Source organism: Hypanus sabinus, chromosome 2 (assembly GCF_030144855.1).
Source record: "Hypanus sabinus isolate sHypSab1 chromosome 2, sHypSab1.hap1, whole genome shotgun sequence".
Classification (NCBI taxonomy): domain Eukaryota; kingdom Metazoa; phylum Chordata; class Chondrichthyes; order Myliobatiformes; family Dasyatidae; genus Hypanus; species Hypanus sabinus.
The window spans coordinates 68818234-68840151 of record NC_082707.1 but is presented as its reverse complement, the minus strand read 5'-3'; the positions used below and the strand labels follow the sequence as shown (position 1 = coordinate 68840151).

At 40.0% G+C, this 21918-nt stretch overlaps 1 protein-coding gene across 8 annotated transcripts in view; it reads left to right on the top strand.

The window, feature by feature from the left end:
- pxylp1 (2-phosphoxylose phosphatase 1) overlaps positions 1–21918 on the top strand; it is a 221004-nt gene that overhangs the window by 89538 nt on the left and 109548 nt on the right. For 3 of the 8 annotated variants that reach the window (XM_059947812.1, XM_059947794.1, XM_059947819.1), the window contains exon 3: positions 9790–9915. The exons of 2 other annotated variants lie outside the window; for them this stretch is intronic. In XM_059947812.1, coding sequence (XP_059803795.1) covers positions 9790–9915 — 126 coding nt within the window. Of the gene's footprint in view, positions 1–4431; positions 4450–6388; positions 6442–9789; positions 9916–21918 lie in introns of those variants that run through there. 3 more of the 8 variants (XM_059947848.1, XM_059947828.1, XM_059947804.1) reach the window with 3 other exon arrangements.

Below are 21918 nucleotides of genomic sequence, written 5' to 3'. Positions count from 1 at the left end.
ATGCTATGGTGGCTGTGTGTAGAATAACTAAAAAGAAATCCCCAATATCAACATCCACTTATTGACCCACTTATGACATCTCATGAAAAAAGTTATAATATTTAGTAATTAAATGCAGCGTTTGTCATCCTCCTGTGTAAGATGCTTTATTAAATCATAAAGCTTCCTATTCTTAGGTCTGCACTTTATTCATATCAATAACCAAATTTATAACACCATTGTAGAAAGAGTTTGTGTTAACTCTGTATTTGATAAAATAAAATGGGGAAATGATAACCATTGCTTCTTGTTTGTTGAAGGAACTCTTTTGCATTTGATTAACAGGATCCTGTATCTGCTGATTTAAAAAAAAATATTTAATTTATTTTTGCTCAGCATAACAAAACTTTATATTTCTAGATACACTTACATTTACATTTCTTCCCCTCACAGATATCAGGTATCAGAACACTTCCATCAAAATATAGACATCACCACAACATCCTATACAAAAGTCCTTATTAGTATAGCAGACAGGTTTATATCTATATACTTCAGAAAAGGTTGACATGTTTTATGAAAACAATTTGTTTTTGAGTGTACCATACATGTCAAAAAGTCCAAAGGAATGTATTCCATGATTAATTTACACCAACCAAAAAGTCCAGGGGCCTTATCAGATATCCAACTACGTAAAATGTTCTTCCTCGCACAAAAAGTTAGGATGTTAACAAGTTTTTTCTGATGAGCATTAATAATACAACTGTTGAGTAAGCCAAAGTGAAAAGACGTTGGGTCCAGTTCAAGCTCCATCTTCAGAAACTTTTCCATTGCACCCAAAATATCACTCCAGTATGCCTGAAGTTTGGGGCAAGTCCAAAAACAGTGAGTGAAATTTCCAGTATTTACTTTACATTTAGAACACATTGGAGAAACCCTCGTCTTAAATTTCGAGAGACGATCTGGAGTCAGATGGGCTCTATGCAGAATTTTGAGTTGCAATGCTTTAGTTCTATTACAAACTGAAATCTTCTTTACATTATCACAGATGTCTTCCCATGTTTCAGCTGTAATTTCTACTCCCAATTCTTCCTCCCAGACCCTTCCCAGCTGCTCAGTCTCTCCAAAAATACATTCCCTTAGGATGCTGTAAAAAGTACTAATGGAGACTTCATCATTAGAACGAAACACCCTCTTTTCTATGTCAGAACTATAGAAATCAGTTAACAATGATGTTTTTTTTCTGTACATAATCTCTTATTTGAAAGAAACATAAATATCCTTGTTGGGTATGTTAAATTTCTGTACTATTTGACTAAAAGACATCATTGTTCCTTCATCAAACAAATCTTCTAGAGGGAAAATACCCTTAGAGATCCAACGTTAAATCCAGAATCCATTATTCCAGGCTGTAAATCTGGACTGCCGGTTATTGGAGTGAAGGGTGATATTTTCGCTGCGCTGCCCTCAATTTGTCGCACCGCCCTCCAAGCCCTGACTGTATTGTTATTGGGTTGCGACAATATTCCTTAACTAGTTTCATCTTATTGAGGAAAAGCAAATTAATAAGAGGGCATTTTGCTTGTGAAGCTTTAATGTCTAGCCAATTTGAGGAGGGGTCCCTACAAACCCAGTCAACCACATAAGATAAAAATGAACTTAATTGATATTTTTTGATGTCTGGAAAAGCCAGACCCCCTAGACTACTGGGAAACTGTAACTTAGACATTTTAATACAGAGTCTTTTTTTTTGTTCCAGATGAAAGAAACAGAGCAGCCATTTATTTTTTTTAAGTATTTGTTGGGTAAAAATAACTGGAATCATTTGTACTGGGTAGAGCAGACGAGGAAGAATGTTCATTTTGTGCAAGGATATTTGGCCAAGCCAAGAAATGGGAAGAGTGCTCCATTGCTCAAGATCCTGTTTGATTTTGTCAAATAACTGTGTAAAGTTAGCTTTGAACAATTGATCAAACATAGGTGTGATAAATATGCCCCTGTCTGCGACCATTTAAAGGGGAAAACACCCTGAGTGTCAGGTAGCTGCTGCAGATTCCCCAGAGGCATAGCCTCTGATTTAATAAAGTTGATTTTATAACCTGAAAAGGCACTAAATGAATTGATGCATTGTATAAGGTGGTGCACTGATACAGCAGGGTTTGATAAGAAAATTAGAACATCATCCGCATACAATGTAATTTTATGTCCTATGTCTGGAGCAGATATTTTGGGGTCTCGCCGAATAGCCTCAGTGTGATAAGTAATGGTGATAAAGGGCAGCCCTGCTGGCTGCCCCTCAGAATACTAAAACGATCCGACCTAATACCATTAGTAAGAATCACAGCCAAAGGGTCATTATAAAGAACCTTCAACCACTCAATAAAATTATTGCCCAAACCAAATCGTTCTAAAGTGAAAAAAATGATATGACCATTCGACATGATCAAGGGCCTCTTCTGCATCTAAGGAAACCACTGCCTGTTGCTGACATGCCTGAATCACATTAAATAATCTTCTGTTATTGTTAGATGATCTACGGCCTTTTACAAAACCCGTTTGATCCTTTTTTATGATAAAAGGTAACACAGTTTCTAATCGCAACACTAAGGTATTTAGATAAGATTTTAAAGTCAATACTTAACAATGAAATAGACCTGTAGGAGGCACAATCTTCAGGGCTCTTTCCTTTCTTAAGAATTAAGGAGATATTAGCTTCCCTCAATGATGGTGGGAGGAGACTACAATTAAATGCATGATTGAACATGTTTTGCATAGGCTCTCATAAAAACCCTGTGTTTATAGAATTCGCTAGTAAGTCTATCAGGACAAGGGGCTTTCCCACTTCTGAGTTGTGTATCTGCTGATTTTGCTTGAAGTTTCCTATCCTGCTAATTAGTGTCTATCTCCAGGTGGCCACTTTTGAATTCAATTTTCTTGTAGGTGGAGAATTCAGTATAAACAAGGTCTGAATCATTCACTGTGCATGAATAAATTTTATTTTGATTGGTATTAGCATCTATCGCTCCGAAGGAGATTACATTTGGTTAGTACTAAACTTCATATAATCTTCAGTGACAAAGTATTAAAAGGATTGGATATAACTGCAGAAAATCTTTTTTTTTAAGTTTAATAAAATACTTCTACTTTATGTATGATCATAGTGTTTGGTCAATTTGGAGACACAATGTAAATATTATTTCTAATGACCAAATTGAATTTCAGATATCTTCCTTTTAATGATATCTAAAACTATGCTTGCAATTTGAATGGTCAACTCCTCATTCTGGCTTTACTGGATTTTCACCAATCTTAGCAAAAGACAGCTTTGTGTACCCTCACTGACAATCACTGGAAAGGAGATATGAGGTCAATAAAAGTGGTTCTTGCCTCTGACTGGTTCCACTTTGGTTGACATGCCACTGCATTAAATAACTTCTCCATTGCTCCTCTTTCTTTCCAGTTGTGATGAAGTATCTCGCCCAAAATGTGGACTGTATTCGTTTCCATAGATGCTGCCTGGCCTGCTAAGTTCCTTCAGCATTTTGTGTATGTTGCATTAAATAATGGATATATTGTTAGAGCCCATGCTATGGGCTTGGATTTATCTTTGTAGGAAAAATACAAAGTTCAACTAGCAGAGATTATGCAGATTGGCTGAATTATCACTGAGAGCTTTTTGCCTGGCACTGATTTTGCCGCAGAACTTTTGCAGAAGTTCAGGTTAGAGTTTTAATAGAGTATGGCTTAATTTTGGAAAACTCTGGTTGCTATGTACAGTAAACACTCTCTATCTATATAGTGCCTTTGAAATAACAGGACGTAACAGACAGCAAATTATTCTAAGCTATAGTTTTCTTTTGGCAAATCCTGCAGATAATTCCCGTACCGCAAAATTCCAAGAACTGTAATGAGGTAAATTCAGAGTCAATCTGTTGTTCTGGAGAGTTGACAAAAATGGCAGACTACCTCACATCCTCTTCTGACCTTCAATGCTGGTCATGAGACCCTGCATTATTGTGGCTCTACTTTTCAGAAAACTCTGTGACAAATTGACACAATTCTTATCCGTAGTCATTAGCATTATGCATGGACTCTTGCATCTTTTCCAGTGCAGCAGATGTTCCAGTTTTCCTTCATTGTCTTGTCCATCAAAGGAGCCCTCATTTCACCTGCACTGTGATTTGTCTGTGCAGTGGAGCATTTGTCCAATGTCTTACTGTGCACATCTTCCTCTATCTTTCTCTATAAAGTAAGCATGGTGTGAAGTCTCTGAGCTGGTGTTTATAATATCAACCAATTATTTTCCCCATCTCCTTCCTCCTCTCAGTGGGAAGGCAGCAATTCTTGAGCATCCCAAATGAAATGGTATCAGAAAGGACAAAAAAGGAGATCTTAAGAAGTTTGTAATTATGACATCTGCATGTTGGGAGTCAGAAGAGGATTCAGTGGAGAACCAGGAAGAACGAAGAAGTATGTGATATGTAAATACCTTTATTGGTCCTTCCATTATCACCTTGGCTGCAATAACATCATTTCCACCATGAGGAGTAATATACAAATATGCTTCACAACCTCCAGATTTTTGTCTTTATAAAAGGTTGCCAGCAGCTTTAAGCATGACGGTGTTGTATAAATTGCACATTGGATGAGGTTCATGCTATGAAAGGTTGAGAATCTCATTATAAGATGGAAGCATCAACTTTAATAATTTGCCTCATCATTAATTCTTGATTACTGCAACTTTAAGTTGTGACAAAGGGTCTCCACCTGAAATGGCAATGATTTATTTACCTCTATAGATGCTGCCTGATTTGCTGAGTTCCGCCTGCATTTTGTGTAATACCCATAGATGATGTTGTTGACTGAGAGAGGCATTTTAATCACATCTGAGCTGTCAGAAGAAGATGCAGCTCAATGATGAATTAAGATAGAAGGAGATAAAAACAATTAATTTTGAACCAATGACATGTAATATGCTGAAGATGTTAAAGATCCGAAATAAAATAGGGAATGCTGGAAAAAGTGTTGGTAGTTTAGGTAGCATCTATGTGGAGAGAAAAACAATTCCCTTCTCAGTATTCCAATGAGAATGTTGCCTCCATTACTCCCTTGTTCACTCTTCCATCTCCATCAATACCAATTTCTTCTCTTAGGGCCTTTTCATGTAACAACAGGAGATACAACACTTGCCTTTTGCTTCTTTGCTTCCCACCATCCTAGCATCCAAATATTTCTTTTAGATAAAGCAGCTCATTCCAACTTCATGTAGTGCATTTGGTGTCAATGCTATCTTCTTGACAATGGACAAAGCAAATGAGGAATGGGTGATGGCTTCGCAGAACATTGCATTCAGTTTCTGGGTGCGATCTGGAGCTTTCAATCATTGTTGCATTAATTCATCATTCTACTCCCTCTCTGACCTCTCTGCCTTTGGCATTATGAACTATTCCAACAAAGCTAAATATAAACTGGTGGAGCAGGCACTTAGCATTGAATCCATCAATTTCAGATTAGCTAACCATTCCAGTTGACAATCAACAATCTATAATTAATTCTTAAGAGTAACTTTATTTTACTTTTTCCACAGATGCTGCCTGACCTGTAGGGTATGTCCAGTATGCTCTATTTGATGTCAGATTGGAGCGTTACAGTAGTGTAGCAGTTAGCATGACACTATTACAGTTGGGGTGATGGAATTCAGAGTTCAATTCCGACATCATCTGTGCAGAGTCTGTATGCCTTCCTTGTGGAATGTGTATGTTTTCTCCAGGTGCTCCAATTTCCTTCCACAGTCCAAAGACTTACGGGTTCATAGGTTATTTGGTCATTGTAAATTGTCTCATGATTAGGCTAGGATTAAATTGGGGGTTGTTGGATGGTATGGCTCAAAGGACTGAAAGAGGCTATTCTGTGCTGTATCCTAATAAATAAATAGATAGATAAATAGATAGTTAAATAAGTAAATTTCCAGCATCTGTGTCTCTCAGTTCAAACATTGTTTGCCTCTGTTTTTAATTCATCTCCTTTTATCTGTATATCCTCTGCTTAGCTGTGATTAGCAATTTTTCACCACTCTCTCTGGCATTCAGCCTCTCTCAGTCTCCACCCTATTACAGGAGTTTTCCTTTGATATCACCACCCCTTTGCTTCCCTACATTTTTTCTTAGCTTCTCTCTCCACAGGTGATAACTAACCTGCTGAGTATTTCCAATGCTTTCTATCTTAATTTAAAATGTTCATCGTTACAGATCTTGGTTTTTTAATCATCACTTTACCTATTCAAGTTCAACAATTCTTTCAAGCGCCATTATTGATCGAGCTGCCTGACTGGTTCTGTAGCAGGTGCTAAATGAAGTAACGTTATGGACAAAACTGTATAATCTCATTCCCATCGGACTCTCTGTTACAGATGCATCTGTCCACGATAGGATTTTGGGAATGAACATGCACATCTCTTTAAAGGTAAAAGGTTTTTGCCCACTTTGGACATTATCTCCTCTGCCAATTGATATAGACTTAAAAACTGGGCATCCAGGAGCTATTTGTGCCATTAGCAGTACCAGACATATATTTAATGAAAATCTGTAACCTCATAACCTGCCTTTTCCCATCAATGCTTGTTCAATGGACAGTGTAAGAGAGCCTGCCAGAAATAACACAACACATAGCTGAAAATTAGATGATGGAGCTATATCAAAAGGAGCCATTCATGGTAAGCAGAGTGTGCAGCAGGTGAGGAAAGAAATACACTCTAGTCTGTTCAAAGATCTGCAGGCCTGTGTCATCCAGTCATCAGTAGCTTTGGAGAATTAAGCACTAATGAGGAGAGGAGGCAGCATGAATATTGCATCCTCAATGCAGACAAAACCTAATGGAGACAAAAAAGACACTTGTATTTGTTTCGTGCTGAGTGGATGATCCATCTTTCTTCTCCTAGGGTTATTACCACAACCGCAAGTTATCCAAGGCCAATTTGATAAACGCCACACTTTGGAGAAATTACAAAGTGGTCTAGATATAGCAAAGGTTATATGTCCTGATGACATCCCAGCTGAATTGCCAGAAAAATGCTTTAGAAGCAGCTGCTCTTCTAGTCACAATGGTCCTGTGCATTCACAGCAAACACACGATTTACCAGATAAAGTGCAAAACTGTCCATATATATATGCTGTGCACAAAAGTAGAACTGTTACATAAACACAAGAGTTTCTGCAGATGCTGGAAATCATGAAGAACACACACAGAAAATGCTGCAGGAACTAAGCAATTCAGACAACACCTATGGAGGGGAATAAATAGTTGACATTTTGGGGCAGGTGATTGATGAAACCAGGTTTGGAGAAAGGTTGGTTAGTGGGAGAGGGGGAATGAAGAAAGAGGTTGGGAGGGGATGAATGGAATCCATAAAGGACTGAAGAAGGAAAGGAGAATGGACCATGAGAGAAAGGGAAGAAGGAGGGGCACCAGAGTGAGGTGATGGGCAGGTGAAGGGAAAAGAAGTAAGAAGGGAACTATATTGGGGAATACAAAGAGAGAATGGGGAGGAGAAGAAATCATTGGAAGTTAGAGACATCGATGTTCATGCCTTCATGTTGGAGGCTACCCAAATGGAATGAGTTGTTGTTCTTCCAACCTCAGTGTGGCCTCAAAGTTTAAAGTAACTTTTATAATCAATGTACATAAATATCACCATTTACAACCCTGTGATTCATTTTCCTGTGGGAATACTCAGCAAATCTAAAGAAGAGTAACTATAACAGGATCACTGAAAGATCAACTTGCGTGCAGAAGACAACAAATAGCACAAATGCAAGTATAAATAATTAGTAGTAAATAACGAGAACATTAAATAACAAGATACAGAGTCCTTTAAGTGAGATCATTAGTTGTGGGAACATCTCAATGAATGGGCAAGCGATTGTACTTATCCCCTTTGTTCAAGAGCTTGATGGTTGTGGGGTGAGAACTGTTCTTGAACCTGGAGATGCAAGTCCTGAAGCTCTTGTACCTTCTACATGATGGCAGCAGGGCGTAAAAAACATTGTGCCCCATTGTGGCAATAGAGGAACCATAGACTGACATGTTGGAAAGGGAAGTTGAGTTGAAATGGGTGGTCACTTGAATATCCTGCCTTTTTCGACAGACGGAGCAAAGGTATTTGACAAAATGGTCACCCGATCTACGTCAGGTCTCAGTGATGTAGTGGAGGTTGCACCACGAGCTCTGGATATAATCCTGTAATACAAAAACAGGTTCTTATATTTGTAAATCTTGTGAATACAAGAACAGGGAAGCTTCAAGCATTCAATGTTGAGTGAGTCACCTTGTGACGTGGTGAAAACATTCTCCTGACCAAGTAGAAGGTATTAGTCAAGGTTATGATGGAATATATTCACTGCCTGGATGAGTGTAGTTTCAACATCTTTTAAGAAAACTCAATGTATTCCAGCAAAAAGCAGCCTCTTGATTAGCATCCAATCGACAACCTCGAGCATAGGATCTGAATTGAATATGATAACTCCAAACAATAATTAACTTGTTCTTCCCAAAGTCACTCGTGCCAAGAAGTTTCATTATAGTTGCTTTTAGGTGCTTGCTGTAGAAAGTCTCAAACTGCAATAGGAATTATACAGTGAGTAATGCAGTTTTGGAGTAATAATTTCCATCTTATGTTTACTGAGGATTATCATAAGTGGTGCCTTTGTGGTTTTGTAATCATTTTGACACTATTTAAAATGAGAGGGATGAGCCATGTCTGAGAAATAAAATGCTAATTAAAGAACATTTGCTAATTAAATCATGAATATTCAAGAAAGTATTTAGATAGTTTAGGAGGGGTGAAGGGAGAAAAAGAATGTATAAAGTATATGAAAGTCATTAGAACTGGGTAGAGATTTGTAGTTTTTAAGGAAAATCATTGTTTGAAAATGTTGTAATTTTAATTCTTTTGTATGTTACAGTTGGGACTGTGTTTTTGTAAGATTAGGTTATTTCAATAAAATCTGAAGCACAACTGTGCACTGTTTGGATTTCAGTGAATGTTTTTAGGAGGTGAACCATTATCAAAAGAAAATTATTCCATGAAGTTATTTTAAACAATCAGATCAATACTCCCAGAATGGGCAAAATGAAGACACCAGAGAGTGCTGATGTTGAAATGTGGAGTAACAATCTGCTGGAGGAATTCAGCAGGTCGAACAATATACCTGAGGTTTCAACCAAACATTGACAATCCCTTTCCTCCCACAGATGATGCTTGACTTGCTGAGTTCCTCCAGAAGATTGCTTGCTACATAGGAAAAATGGTATTTTGCTGGAGGAAATTAATTGTATTTTTTAAACATTAAACGGACATGCTGCTAATTTTTATACCTTGAAGGATGCAAGGGAGTTGGATAATGAGACAAAGTCAAATAGTATTCATCAGATGTCATGAAATACACCCGATGAAATTATTAAGCACTACTGTACTTCATAAAATATTCCTTCATACTGTGAATGTGGGTGCCAATGGATTTTGGATCCCTCTGTGTCCCTTTGAAAGGGAAGGATGGTAAGGGATTATTTTGACTTTGTTGTCAAAGTTAAGTACGTATCCACATATATTTTTGGAGCGGGGGAAGGGAAGTATTAGTTTTCTGGGACAGGAGAGAAGCAACAAAAAGGATGAAAGAAGTATCTGTAAAATATAATTGTGTATGAGCACTCAATCCTCATTCCATGAGTCAGTAGCATATTGGCCCTTTTTCAATAGCAGATGACTTGCAAATTCCAGTTGCTTTCATGCAGCATGTTTGTATTTTTGCGCAGCAGCTTCAACGCGCAGAGGAGTCAGCATGAGACCAGTTGGAGATAGGAGAGCTAGAGAAAGGCGAGTGGGAAACCCACGCTGGAGAGTCCAGGAGAAACCAGGGAACAGAAATGTTCCAAGAGCAGGTGCGTGTGAGATCCACTCTGATCCAACTTAACAACTGAATGCAGAGCATTAAGTTGCAGCTGGCTTGGATCAGAATGATTGCAAGATAATTAACAGCAGGAACAGTTTGAATAATTACAGCTAGATTTTATACAGATTTAAAATTGATTAAAATATATTTCTGTGATTTTTAAAAATATTAGTCTATAGGGAAGAACCTTTGGTTTCTTACAGCCATTGGTAGAGATCAATGTAACCTTACACAGTAGTGAGATAGTGTTTTACATTGGTCAGAAGGTATTCTGAATTTCAAATAGCCTCTTAAAACAACAGTGTGTGGGGTGTCAATGTAAGTTTCGGGCAAGGGTTTCCTCTAGAATTAACCTGTTTTTTCATTAAAGATTTGGAAGTGGAAAATGGGTAAGTTACAGTGGTGTAACATGGAGGTGGTGGGGAAGTAGGGTGATAGGTGAGAAAGATTCAGCGGTTGAGTGAGACTTGCGATGTGGAGGGAGTGTGTGTTGTTTGCGCAGTGAATAGTGACCAGACTTCTAATTTAACATTCTTCTCATAATATATTGGCTCTATGCAAAATTCCTAGGTTAATGTATGTTGAGTGATAATTTCAGGTTCGTCACACAGGAGAGCAGATTGTGCACCTATTCCAGAATCCAGGTGATTTTCTTCTCATTGAATCTGTTGACCAACTGTCAAGTCGGAGTTCTTGTTCTCTTTGAACACGTGCAGCTTCCCCACTTGAAAGGGTCTGAATACACCTACCCGAAGGTTTTAACCGGATTCCACTCAATGACCAAACAACTTTCTTTATTTTTCCTTTTATTTTTCGCAAGTGCGGCAGTTGATAGTTCTTAGTTATTAGTCAGTAGTCGTAAATAATCAGTCATAAGTCAGTCATTAGTCTAGTCAAGGTTAGTCATAAGTCATTAGGCATTAGTCGTAAGGCATTAGCATTAGGTGAAAAACTGGCTGCCTCTCGGACTTTGTAGATGATTTTGGACCTGCAGCTCCGTTTCTCTACTGGACCATTATGGCCTCCGGCCATTATAGTTCCAAACTGGGTGAACTCTCTCGAAGGTTTGCGAGCTCTTCTTAAGCCTCGCGCCATTTTCAAGAAGTGCCTGCGCGCGATTCCGGTGGCAGAGTTAACCCAAATGCAGTGGCAGCAGTGCTCTTTTCCATGAAGCAGTCTCAACAATTATTTAAAGTTCGGCATCTTACCGCGGATTGTGACGCTGCTCTCGGACTGACGCTGCAGGGTCCGCCCAAATGTTCTGGGCAGAAACAGCCTTCAGGCAGTAGGTTCCGTCTGGTCTGCCAGTGAATTCTTGCTCTTCCTTTTAAATATTATTGGGCCTTCAGGGCCCAATACCTTCCAGAACCTCAAGTTTGACGTGACACCAACTACTTGTTTCTTGATCATTCTCAGGGTTTCCACATTCACAAGTCTGCTTAGAACTCTTTTGATCATGGAATTATATTGATCATTGTTGTGTAAGGGGTTTCCCAATAAATTTGGCTTTCATTTGTTTGAATTCAGAACTGATTGTTCTCCATCTTAGTTTAATGTTTAGTTTTAGCTTTACACTATTGACAGTCTTATTTTCTTTATATATTGACTAGTTGCTTTTTGACTCTGAAAAGCCCATTTCCCAATTACTGTTCAAAACACTCTTTTGAAGACTGATTAATGCTGTAGCACCTCTGTTGCTTTAATATTGTATTTGCTTTGCTCTGTACTAATGATATTTGCATTTTGTGCCATTGCTTGAATTATGTAGAAATAAGTGAGGAGCAATGGCCAGTTTGGAAATCAATTAAGCTGCAGTGACAATAAGATTTTTAATTTTGCTGAAACTGGTTTGAGGAATAAATTAAGTATATTCAATAACTAGTATATGGATATGGATAAGATGAATAGATTTTAGGATCATTTTAATTGTATTTAGGAATAAAAATAGAGTGAATAAGTTTGTATCTTTTGGATGATCAAGAATGTGACTATTGCCATCTGCTGGTCAGTTATGAAAAGTAGCTTCTAAATTGTGTAGGAAGATTTTGTTTGACCTGGAAGTAGTTCGTCAATATTACATTTCAGGTTTTTGATTATTGGGTGGATAGATGGGGATTTGCATTAACATGCTAAAAGGTAATACTTATAAGTTCAATTTTATTGATAAGTTGATCTGGCAATGTGTCTTAGAAATCCTAAGGAAATTATGATTTTGCTGCCAACACACCCCATCCAGAAGAGTTTCAATTCAAGTTGAATATAATACAGACATTCATTGGGATTATATTTGATTGCATGGTATTTTATCCAATGATGTTGCCTATTTACAGATGTTATTACCTGTGCCATATAATGGCACGGCAGGCATGCTAGACAATTTTCTTTCATGACTTCATACAAGTGAAATACTTCCCATTTTCTGCATGTCTAGATTTATGAACCATGTTAATGCATTCAGTTAATAATTTAAGGTTTGACCTGGGAGAAGTTAGCAATAATAAAATATAAAATTGCTGATACTAGTGATTTGTTGAAGGGGGTGTTTTTTGAGAGTGAGGTCATTGGCCATGAAGTTCGATTAGATTGACCTGAAGAAGTGGGAAGCATTTTACCACTTCCTACACTCCTCCCTGCTTTTTTAATCTCCTCAAGTCCTGTAAATCTCTGAGTTAATTCCATTACTCCAACTTCGTGTTCTTGTACACCCCTAAATTTATTCATCCTCCCACAGCTGGCCAAGCCAATGCAAAAGACTAACAAATTTTATCTTGGAAGATGGACATTGATGCACCATCAATAACTCACACTGAGACGTAGGCGAGATATCGGCTTTTATTGACTGGAAGAAGGAACCAGGAGTGAGTGTCTATCATACAAGGTCCTGGAGACTGAGGCCGATCTTCAGGCCGCAGGTCTCCTTTATACAGGGGCCTGTGGGAGGAGCCACAGGAGCAGTCAGCAGGGGCGTGTCCCGACAGGCACATAGTTCACCACAGACATAACTGATTCAAACAGGAACACATTGAAAACCTTGTGGTGAAAGTTGATTCACATTGCTGTTAAGCTTTATTTCTTATTCATTTATGGGTGGTCTCGAAACACTATCTTCTGCCTGTCTTGAATTGCACTTGAACTCAAGTAGCTTGTTAAGTTAGGTCAGAAGGCAGTTGAAAGTCAGTTACATTGCTGCAGGTCTTGAGTGCAAAGTGGTTGGAGTGAGTATGGAAAACAAATTACCTTAACTGAAGGGCATTGTATTACTTGCTACAACAATACTGTAGTTTCCAAGTTACAGCTGCTGAAAAGAACTTTTTCATTTCAGATCTATTTATTTAATAAACTTGCATTTCTTGGCTGGCATTTTGGGTGGTGAACTCATTAGCCAGGATCTCCAGGTTAATCCATTATACAATCTCTCAGAGTATTCAGAAGCTGAATTGAATTTATTCCAACATTGCATCATTCCTTGCATCACTCAAAATTTATTGGCTGGCAAAAATGCACCAGACATCTATGAGACCAGTTTTTTCAATTGAAACACAAGAACAAGTAAATGAACTACAATTTTTTTTCTGCACTGATCTAAAATCAGTTTTAAATCCTCCTTCACCAGAAAGTGTGCTTTTTATTTTTGATGCTTAAATAGAATCATTTTGCCATTGAGATATCTTATACCATTAAGTGCCATATTGTTGACCACACCAAAAATTAAAATGCTGGAATATTCAGCGGGTCAGGCAATGTCTATGGAGAAATACAATAACAACATTGGATAAGTGTATAGGTTTGATTGATCATGTGGATAGTCAGAGGCTTTTTCCCAGGGCTGAAATGGCGAACATGAGAGGGCACATCAACACGAACAAATAAGCTGGATGAACTCAGCAGGTCGTGCAGCATCCGTTGAAATGAGCAGTCGACGCTTCAGACCGAGACCCTTTGTCAGGACTCATGTCTCCGCCTGAAATGTTGACTGCTCATTTCAATGGATGCTGCCCGACCTGCTGAGTTCATCCAGCTTGTTTGTACGTGTTGATTTGACCACAGCATCTGCGGTGTAATTTGTGTTTATGAGAGGGCACAGTTTTAGGGCACTTGGAAGTAAGTGCGAAGGAGTCGTTAGGGACAAGCTTTTTGTGCAGAGAGTGGTGAGGGCATGGAATGGGCCTGTATTGTGCTGTAGGTTTTTTATGTTCAATGTTTTCTATGTTTGGACAGCGTTGGCTGGACATAGCATGTGATTGTGCAGCCAGATCAGAATTGATTCCCATTTCCTAGTTACCTTTGAACTGAGTGCCTTGCCAATTGTTTCACATACAGTTAAGAAGTAATAACATGACTCTGAAGCTGGAGTCACACACAAGCAAGATTGGGCCAGGCCATCAGATTTCTATCTCTGAAGAATATTGATTGCTGAGCTAGACAATAGACAATAGATAATAGGTGCAGGAGTAGGCCATTTGGCCCGTCTAGCCAGCACCACCGTTCACTGTGATCATGGCTGATCATACACAATCAGTACCCCGTTCCTGCCCTCTCCCCATATCCCTTGATTCAGCTATCTATAAGAGCTCTATCTAACTCTCTCTTGAATGCATCCAGAGACTTGGCCTCCACTGCCTTCTGGGGCAGAGCATTCCACATATCCACCACTCGCTGGGTGAAAAAGTTTTTCCGCATCTCTGTTCTAAATGGTCTACCCCTTATTCTTAAACTGTGGCCTCTAGTTCTGGACTCACCCATCAGCGGGAACATGCTTCCTGCCTCCAGTGTGTCCAATCCCTTAATAATCTTATATGTTTTAATCAGATCCCCTCTCATCCTCCTAAATTCCAGTGTATACAAGCCCAGTCACTCCAATCTTTCAACATATGACAGTCCCGCCATTCTGGGAATTAACCTTGTGAACCTATACTGCACCCCCTCAATAGCAAGAATGTCCTTCCTCAAATTTGGAGACCAAAACTACACACAATACTCCAGGTGGGGTCTCACCATGGCCCTGTACAGCTGCAGAAGGACCTCCTTACTCCTATACTCAATTCCTCTTGTTATAAAAGTCAGCATGCCATTAGCTTTCTTCACCGCCTGCTGTACCTGCATGCTTGCTTTCATTGACTGATGTACAAGAACACCTAGATCTCGTTGTACTTCCCCTTTTCCTAACTTGACTCCATTTAGATAGTAATCTGCCTTCCTGTTCTTGCCATCAAAGTGGATAACCTCACATTTATCCACATTAAACTGCATCTACCATACATTTGCCCACTCACCCAACCTGTCCAAGTCACCCTGCATTCTCATAACATCCTCCTGACATTTCACACTGCCACCCAGCTTTGTGTCATCTGCAAATTTGCTAATGTTACTTTTAATCCTTTCATCTAAATCATTACTGTATATTGTAAACAGCTGCGGTCCCAGCACTGAACCTTGCGGTACCGCACTGGTCACAGCGTGCCATTCCGAAAGGGACCCATTAATCACTACTCTTTGTTTCCTGTCAGCCAGCCAATTTTCAATCCATGTCAGTACTCTGCCCCCAATACCATGTGCCCTAATTTTGCCCACAAAGTCCCACATAGGAGATTAATCAAAAGCTTTCTGGAAGTCCAGGTACACTACATCCACTGGCTCTCCCTTGTCCATTTTTATAGTTACATCCTCAAAAAACTCCAGAAGAATAGTCAAGCATGATTTTCCCTTCATAAATCCATGCTGACTTGGACTGATCCTTCTACTGCTATCCAAATGTGTCGTAATTTCCTCTTTTATAATTGACTCCAGCATCTTTCCCACCACTGACGTCAGGCTAACCGGTCTATAATTCCCTGTTTTCTCTCTCCTTCCTTTCTTGAAAAGTGGTATGACATTAGCCACCCTCCAATCAGCAGGAACTGTTCCTGAATCTATAGAACATTGGAAAATGATTACCAATGCATCCACGATTTCTAGAGCCACCTCTTTACGTACCCTGGGATGCAGACCATCAGGTCCCGGGGACTTATCAGCCTTCAGACTCAACAGTCTACCCAACACCGTTTCTTGCCTAATATAAATTTCCTTCAGTTCATCCTTTACCCTAGTTCCTTTGGCCACTATTACATCTGGGAGATTGTTTGTGTCTTCCCTAGTGAAGACAGATCCAAAGTACCTGTTCAACTCATCTGCCATTTCCTTGTTCCCCATAATAAATTCACCTGTTTCTGTCTTCAGTGACCCAATTTTGGTCTTAACTATTTTTTTGCTATTCAAATACCTAAAGAAGCTTTTACTATCCTCCTTTATATTCTTGGCTAGTTTACCTTCGTACCTCATTTTTTCTTGGCGTATTGCCTTTTTTGTTATCTTCTGTTGCTCTTTAAAAGCTTCCCAGTCCTCCAGTTTCCCGCTCATCTTTGCCATATTATACTTCTTCTCTTTTATTTTTATACTGCCCTTTACTTCCCTCGTCAGCCACGGCCACTCCTTACTTCCCTTAGGATCTTTCTTCCTCTTTGGAATGAACTGATACTGCACCTTCTGCATTATTCCTAGAAATACCTGCCATTGTTGTTCCACTGTCTTCCCTGCTAGGGTATCGTTCCATTGAACTTTGGCCAGCTCCTCCCTCATAGCTCCATAGTCCCCTTTGTTCAACTGTAATACTGACACATCTGATTTTCCCTTCTCCTCAAATTGTAGGTTAAAACATATCATATTATGGTCACTACCTCCTAATGGTTCCTTTACCTCGAGGTCCCTAATGAAATCTGGTTCATTGCACAACACTAAATCTAGAATTGCCTCCTCCCTGGTAGGCTCCAGTACAAGCTGTTCTAAGGATCCATCTCGGAGGCACTCCACAAACTCCCTTTCTTGGGGTCCAGTACCATTCTGATTCTCCCAGTCTACTTGCATGTTGAAATCCCCCATGACAACTGTATCATTACCTTTGCGACATGCCAATTTCAACTCTTAATTCAACTTACACCCTACATCCAGACTGCTGTTTGGGGGCCTGTAGATAACTCCCATTAGGGTTTTTCTAAGCTTAGAATTTCTCAGTTCTATCCATACTGACTCTACATCCCCTGATTCTATGTCCCCCCTCACAAGGGACTGAATATCATTCCTCACCAACAGAGTCACCCCACCCCCTCAGCCAGTCAGTCTGTCCTTTCGATAAGATGTATATCCTTGAATATTCATTTCCCAGGCCCTGTCCGCTTGAAGCCATGTCTCTATTATTCCCACAACATCGTACTTGCCAATTCCAACTGAGTCTCAAGCTCATCTAATTCATTCCTTATACTTCGTGCATTCATATATAATACTTTTAATTTGTTACTCCCCTCTCCTTTCATAGCAATTCCTATTTCACTTGGCCATACTGTATGATCTCTTTTTGAGCTTTCTTCTCCTTTGATTCTTTTGTCCTTTTTAACTTTTCTTATTTTCATTTTCCCTTTAACTCCATCCTTATATTTCCAGTTCATCCCCTCCCCCCCCACTACTTAGTTTAAACACATCCGTGTTGCAGTGGCAAGCCTGTCTGCCAGAATGCTTGTCCCCCTCCTATTAAGGTGCAACCCGTCCCTTTTGTACAATTTATCCCTACCCCAAAACAGATCCCAGTGGTCCAAGAATGTAAATCCTTGCTTCCTGCACCAGTTCCTCAGCCACACATTCAGATCCATTATCTCCCTGTTCCTGCCCTCTCCAGCATGAGGAACTGGAAGCAAACCAGAGATAACCACCCTGGAAGTCCTGCTTTTCAACCTTCTTCCGAGTTCTCTGAAGTCCCACTGCAGAATGTCCTTCCTCTTCTTCCCGATGTCATTTATGCCAACATGCTTTACCACTTCCGGCTGTTCACCTTCACCCTTGAGGATTCCCTGCAATCGGTCTGTGATATCCTGGATCCTGGCACCAGGGAGGCAACACACCATCCTTAAATCTTGCCTGTTGCTGCAGAAACCCCTTTCCATACCTCTTACTATGGAGTCCTCTACTGCTGTGGCTTTACCTGATGTCTGACTCTTCGGCTCTGCTTCTGCACGAGTTTTCGGCTCGCAGACCTGTCCGCCTCTCAGACTGGCAGTATCTTCTGTCCTGACAGCTTCCAAGAAGGTGAACCTGTTTATGAGAGGTACATCCCCTGGGGTCTCCTGTACTTCAAGCATCCTTTCCTTCCTCATCGTCGCCCCCCCTTCTCTCTTCTGGTATCCTCGGTGTAACGACGTCACTGTAGGTCCTGTCCAGAAAACTCTTGTTTTCGTGGATAAACCTGAGGTCATCTTGTTCTTTCTTTAGTGCTGCAACATGCTCCTTCAGAAGCTGAATCTGGACACACTTTCCACAGCAGTAGCAGCCGGGGGCACCATCAGTGTCCCTGACCTCCCACATCATGCACGTAGCACACTGTATCAGCTTCGCGGACATGTCTTCACCCTCTCCAATTGTGCCTGGCGTAGTCTCCTCCCTCAGCCTCCTGGCCGAAGATTTCGAGCTACCGTGTTTTTGACACTAACTCACTGACAATAGGAAGTGGGAAAAGGGTCTTGCTCTGAAATGTTGACTTTTTATTCCTCTGCATAGACGCTGCCTGACTTGCTGCGTTCCTTCGATATTTTTGTGTGTATTTTGCTCAACTTATAGTTGTTGTCATGATTGATTTTTTTTTCTGAGCTTTCACTGTTTTAATAATTTTCCTTAATCACTTATAACCAAAGTTTCTCATCTCAAATATCATCAGATTTTAATTCTTCTTTATATATTTCCTATATTTCTGTAGCCACAGCTGTTGCAGAACTTAATTCAACTCAGTCTCCATTATTGCTGGATTAAAGATGCAGTGAAGGAGAATTTAGTACCAAAAATCTTCAATATACTTGAAACTTTCTCAGACAATTGTAGACATAATTTATAATTGACAGCTTTTGTTCTTCCTGTTGTTTTACAAAATAATTTTTTTCTTTTTCCTATGTGCCCTTAACATTGAGTAAGACCTCCCTTTTTATTTTTATTTAAGTGAGCGTGTGAATGGAAGCAAATGGAAGAAAGGAAAATGGAGAACTGTATGGGAGGGATGGATTAGATTGACCTTGGAGTAGGTTAAAATGTTGGCACAGCATTGCGTGTCAAAGGTGTGTACTACACTGTACTGTTCTATGTTTTACGTTCTATCTCCTGCTTTTATCCCAGAATATTTTGCCTTATTCCCTTTAGCCTAGCTGTATTCTAATGCTGCAATGGAATCTGTAACTAACTCTAATGTCCTTAACACCAGTCTGTTTTAAACCTTGAAAAAAATAAAAGTAGATTATTCAAAAAAGGAAATATAAAAGAGGGTGAGTGCCTGGGTGTGTATGAATTTGGTGAAGGTATAAATCACACATTAATCTGCAACATGTTGGACTGTGTCTGAGTATGTGAATGGAAGCAATTCATAGATTTTTAATAAGTTGACCTCCTCAATTCAAGTAAGTTAAAGTGGATTCTTGGCTTCTGAGACCTTCATGTGTTCTGGCACTTGCCAGTAAAAGTAAGGCAAGAGGAAAGAATCATTGAGGAGGCTGAGGCCAAGGCTGAGAAATGTATGAGCAGGAACACCATGAGAAACCTTGCCTGCCTGAGTGAAGGACTTGTTTATGGTATGGACCGAGAGGTTATTATCTGCCTGAGTGAAGGACTTGTTTATGGTATGGACCGAGAGGTTATTATCTGCCTGAGTGAAGGACTTGTTTATGGTATGGACTGAGAGGTTATTATCTGCCTGAGTGAAGGACTTGTTTATGGTATGGACTGAGAGGTTATTATCTGCCTGAGTGAAGGACTTGTTTATGGTCTGGACTGAGAGGTTATTATCTGCCTGAGTGAAGGACTTGTTTATGGTATGGACTGAGAGGTTATTATCTGCCTGAGTGAAGGACTTGTTTATGGTCTGGACCGAGAGGTTATTATCTGCCTGAGTGAAGGACTTGTTTATGGTCTGGACTGAGAGGTTATTATCTGCCTGAGTGAAGGACTTGTTTATGGTATGGACCGAGAGGTTATTATCTGCCTGAGTGAAGGACTTGTTTATGGTCTGGACCGAGAGGTTATTATCTGCCTGAGTGAAGGACTTGTTTATGGTATGGACCGAGAGGTTATTATCTACCTGAGTGAAGGACTTGTTTATGGTCTGGACCGAGAGGTTATTATCTGCCTGAGTGAAGGACTTGTTTATGGTATGGACCGAGAGGTTATTATCTGCCTGAGTGAAGGACTTGTTTATGGTCTGGACTGAGAGGTTATTATCTGCCTGAGTGAAGGACTTGTTTATGGTATGGACCGAGAGGTTATTATCTGCCTGAGTGAAGGACTTGTTTATGGTCTGGACTGAGAGGTTATTATCTGCCTGAGTGAAGGACTTGTTTATGGTATGGACCGAGAGGTTATTATCTGCCTGAGTGAAGGACTTGTTTATGGTATGGACTGAGAGGTTATTATCTGCCTGAGTGAAGGACTTGTTTATGGTCTGGACTGAGAGGTTATTATCTGCCTGAGTGAAGGACTTGTTTATGGTCTGGACTGAGAGGTTATTATCTGCCTGAGTGAAGGACTTGTTTATGGTCTGGACTGAGAGGTTATTATCTGCCTGAGTGAAGGACTTGTTTATGGTATGGACTGAGAGGTTATTATCTGCCTGAGTGAAGGACTTGTTTATGGTATGGACCGAGAGGTTATTATCTGCCTGAGTGAAGGACTTGTTTATGGTATGGACCGAGAGGTTATTATCTGCCTGAGTGAAGGACTTGTTTATGGTATGGACTGAGAGGTTATTATCTGCCTGAGTGAAGGACTTGTTTATGGTATGGACTGAGAGGTTATTATCTGCCTGAGTGAAGGACTTGTTTATGGTCTGGACTGAGAGGTTATTATCTGCCTGAGTGAAGGACTTGTTTATGGTCTGGACCGAGAGGTTATTATCTGCCTGAGTGAAGGACTTGTTTATGGTATGGACCGAGAGGTTATTATCTGCCTGAGTGAAGGACTTGTTTATGGTATGGACTGAGAGGTTATTATCTGCCTGAGTGAAGGACTTGTTTATGGTCTGGACTGAGAGGTTATTATCTGCCTGAGTGAAGGACTTGTTTATGGTATGGACTGAGAGGTTATTATCTGCCTGAGTGAAGGACTTGTTTATGGTATGGACCGAGAGGTTATTATCTGCCTGAGTGAAGGACTTGTTTATGGTATGGACCGAGAGGTTATTATCTGCCTGAGTGAAGGACTTGTTTATGGTATGAACCGAGAGGTTATTATCTGCCTGAGTGAAGGACTTGTTTATGGTCTGGACCGAGAGGTTATTATCTGCCTGAGTGAAGGACTTGTTTATGGTCTGGACCGAGAGGTTATTATCTGCCTGAGTGAAGGACTTGTTTATGGTATGGACCGAGAGGTTATTATCTGCCTGAGTGAAGGACTTGCTTATGGTCTGGACCGAGAGGTTATTATCTGCCTGAGTGAAGGACTTGTTTATGGTATGGACCGAGAGGTTATTATCTGCCTGAGTGAAGGACTTGTTTATGGTCTGGACTGAGAGGTTATTATCTGCCTGAGTGAAGGACTTGTTTATGGTATGGACCGAGAGGTTATTATCTGCCTGAGTGAAGGACTTGTTTATGGTCTGGACTGAGAGGTTATTATCTGCCTGAGTGAAGGACTTGTTTATGGTATGGACCGAGAGGTTATTATCTGCCTGAGTGAAGGACTTGTTTATGGTCTGGACTGAGAGGTTATTATCTGCCTGAGTGAAGGACTTGTTTATGGTATGGACCGAGAGGTTATTATCTGCCTGAGTGAAGGACTTGTTTTATGGTATGGACCGAGAGGTTACTATCTGCCTGAGTGAAGGACTTGTTTATGGTCTGGACTGAGAGGTTATTATCTGCCTGAGTGAAGGACTTGTTTATGGTCTGGACTGAGAGGTTATTATCTGCCTGAGTGAAGGACTTGTTTATGGTCT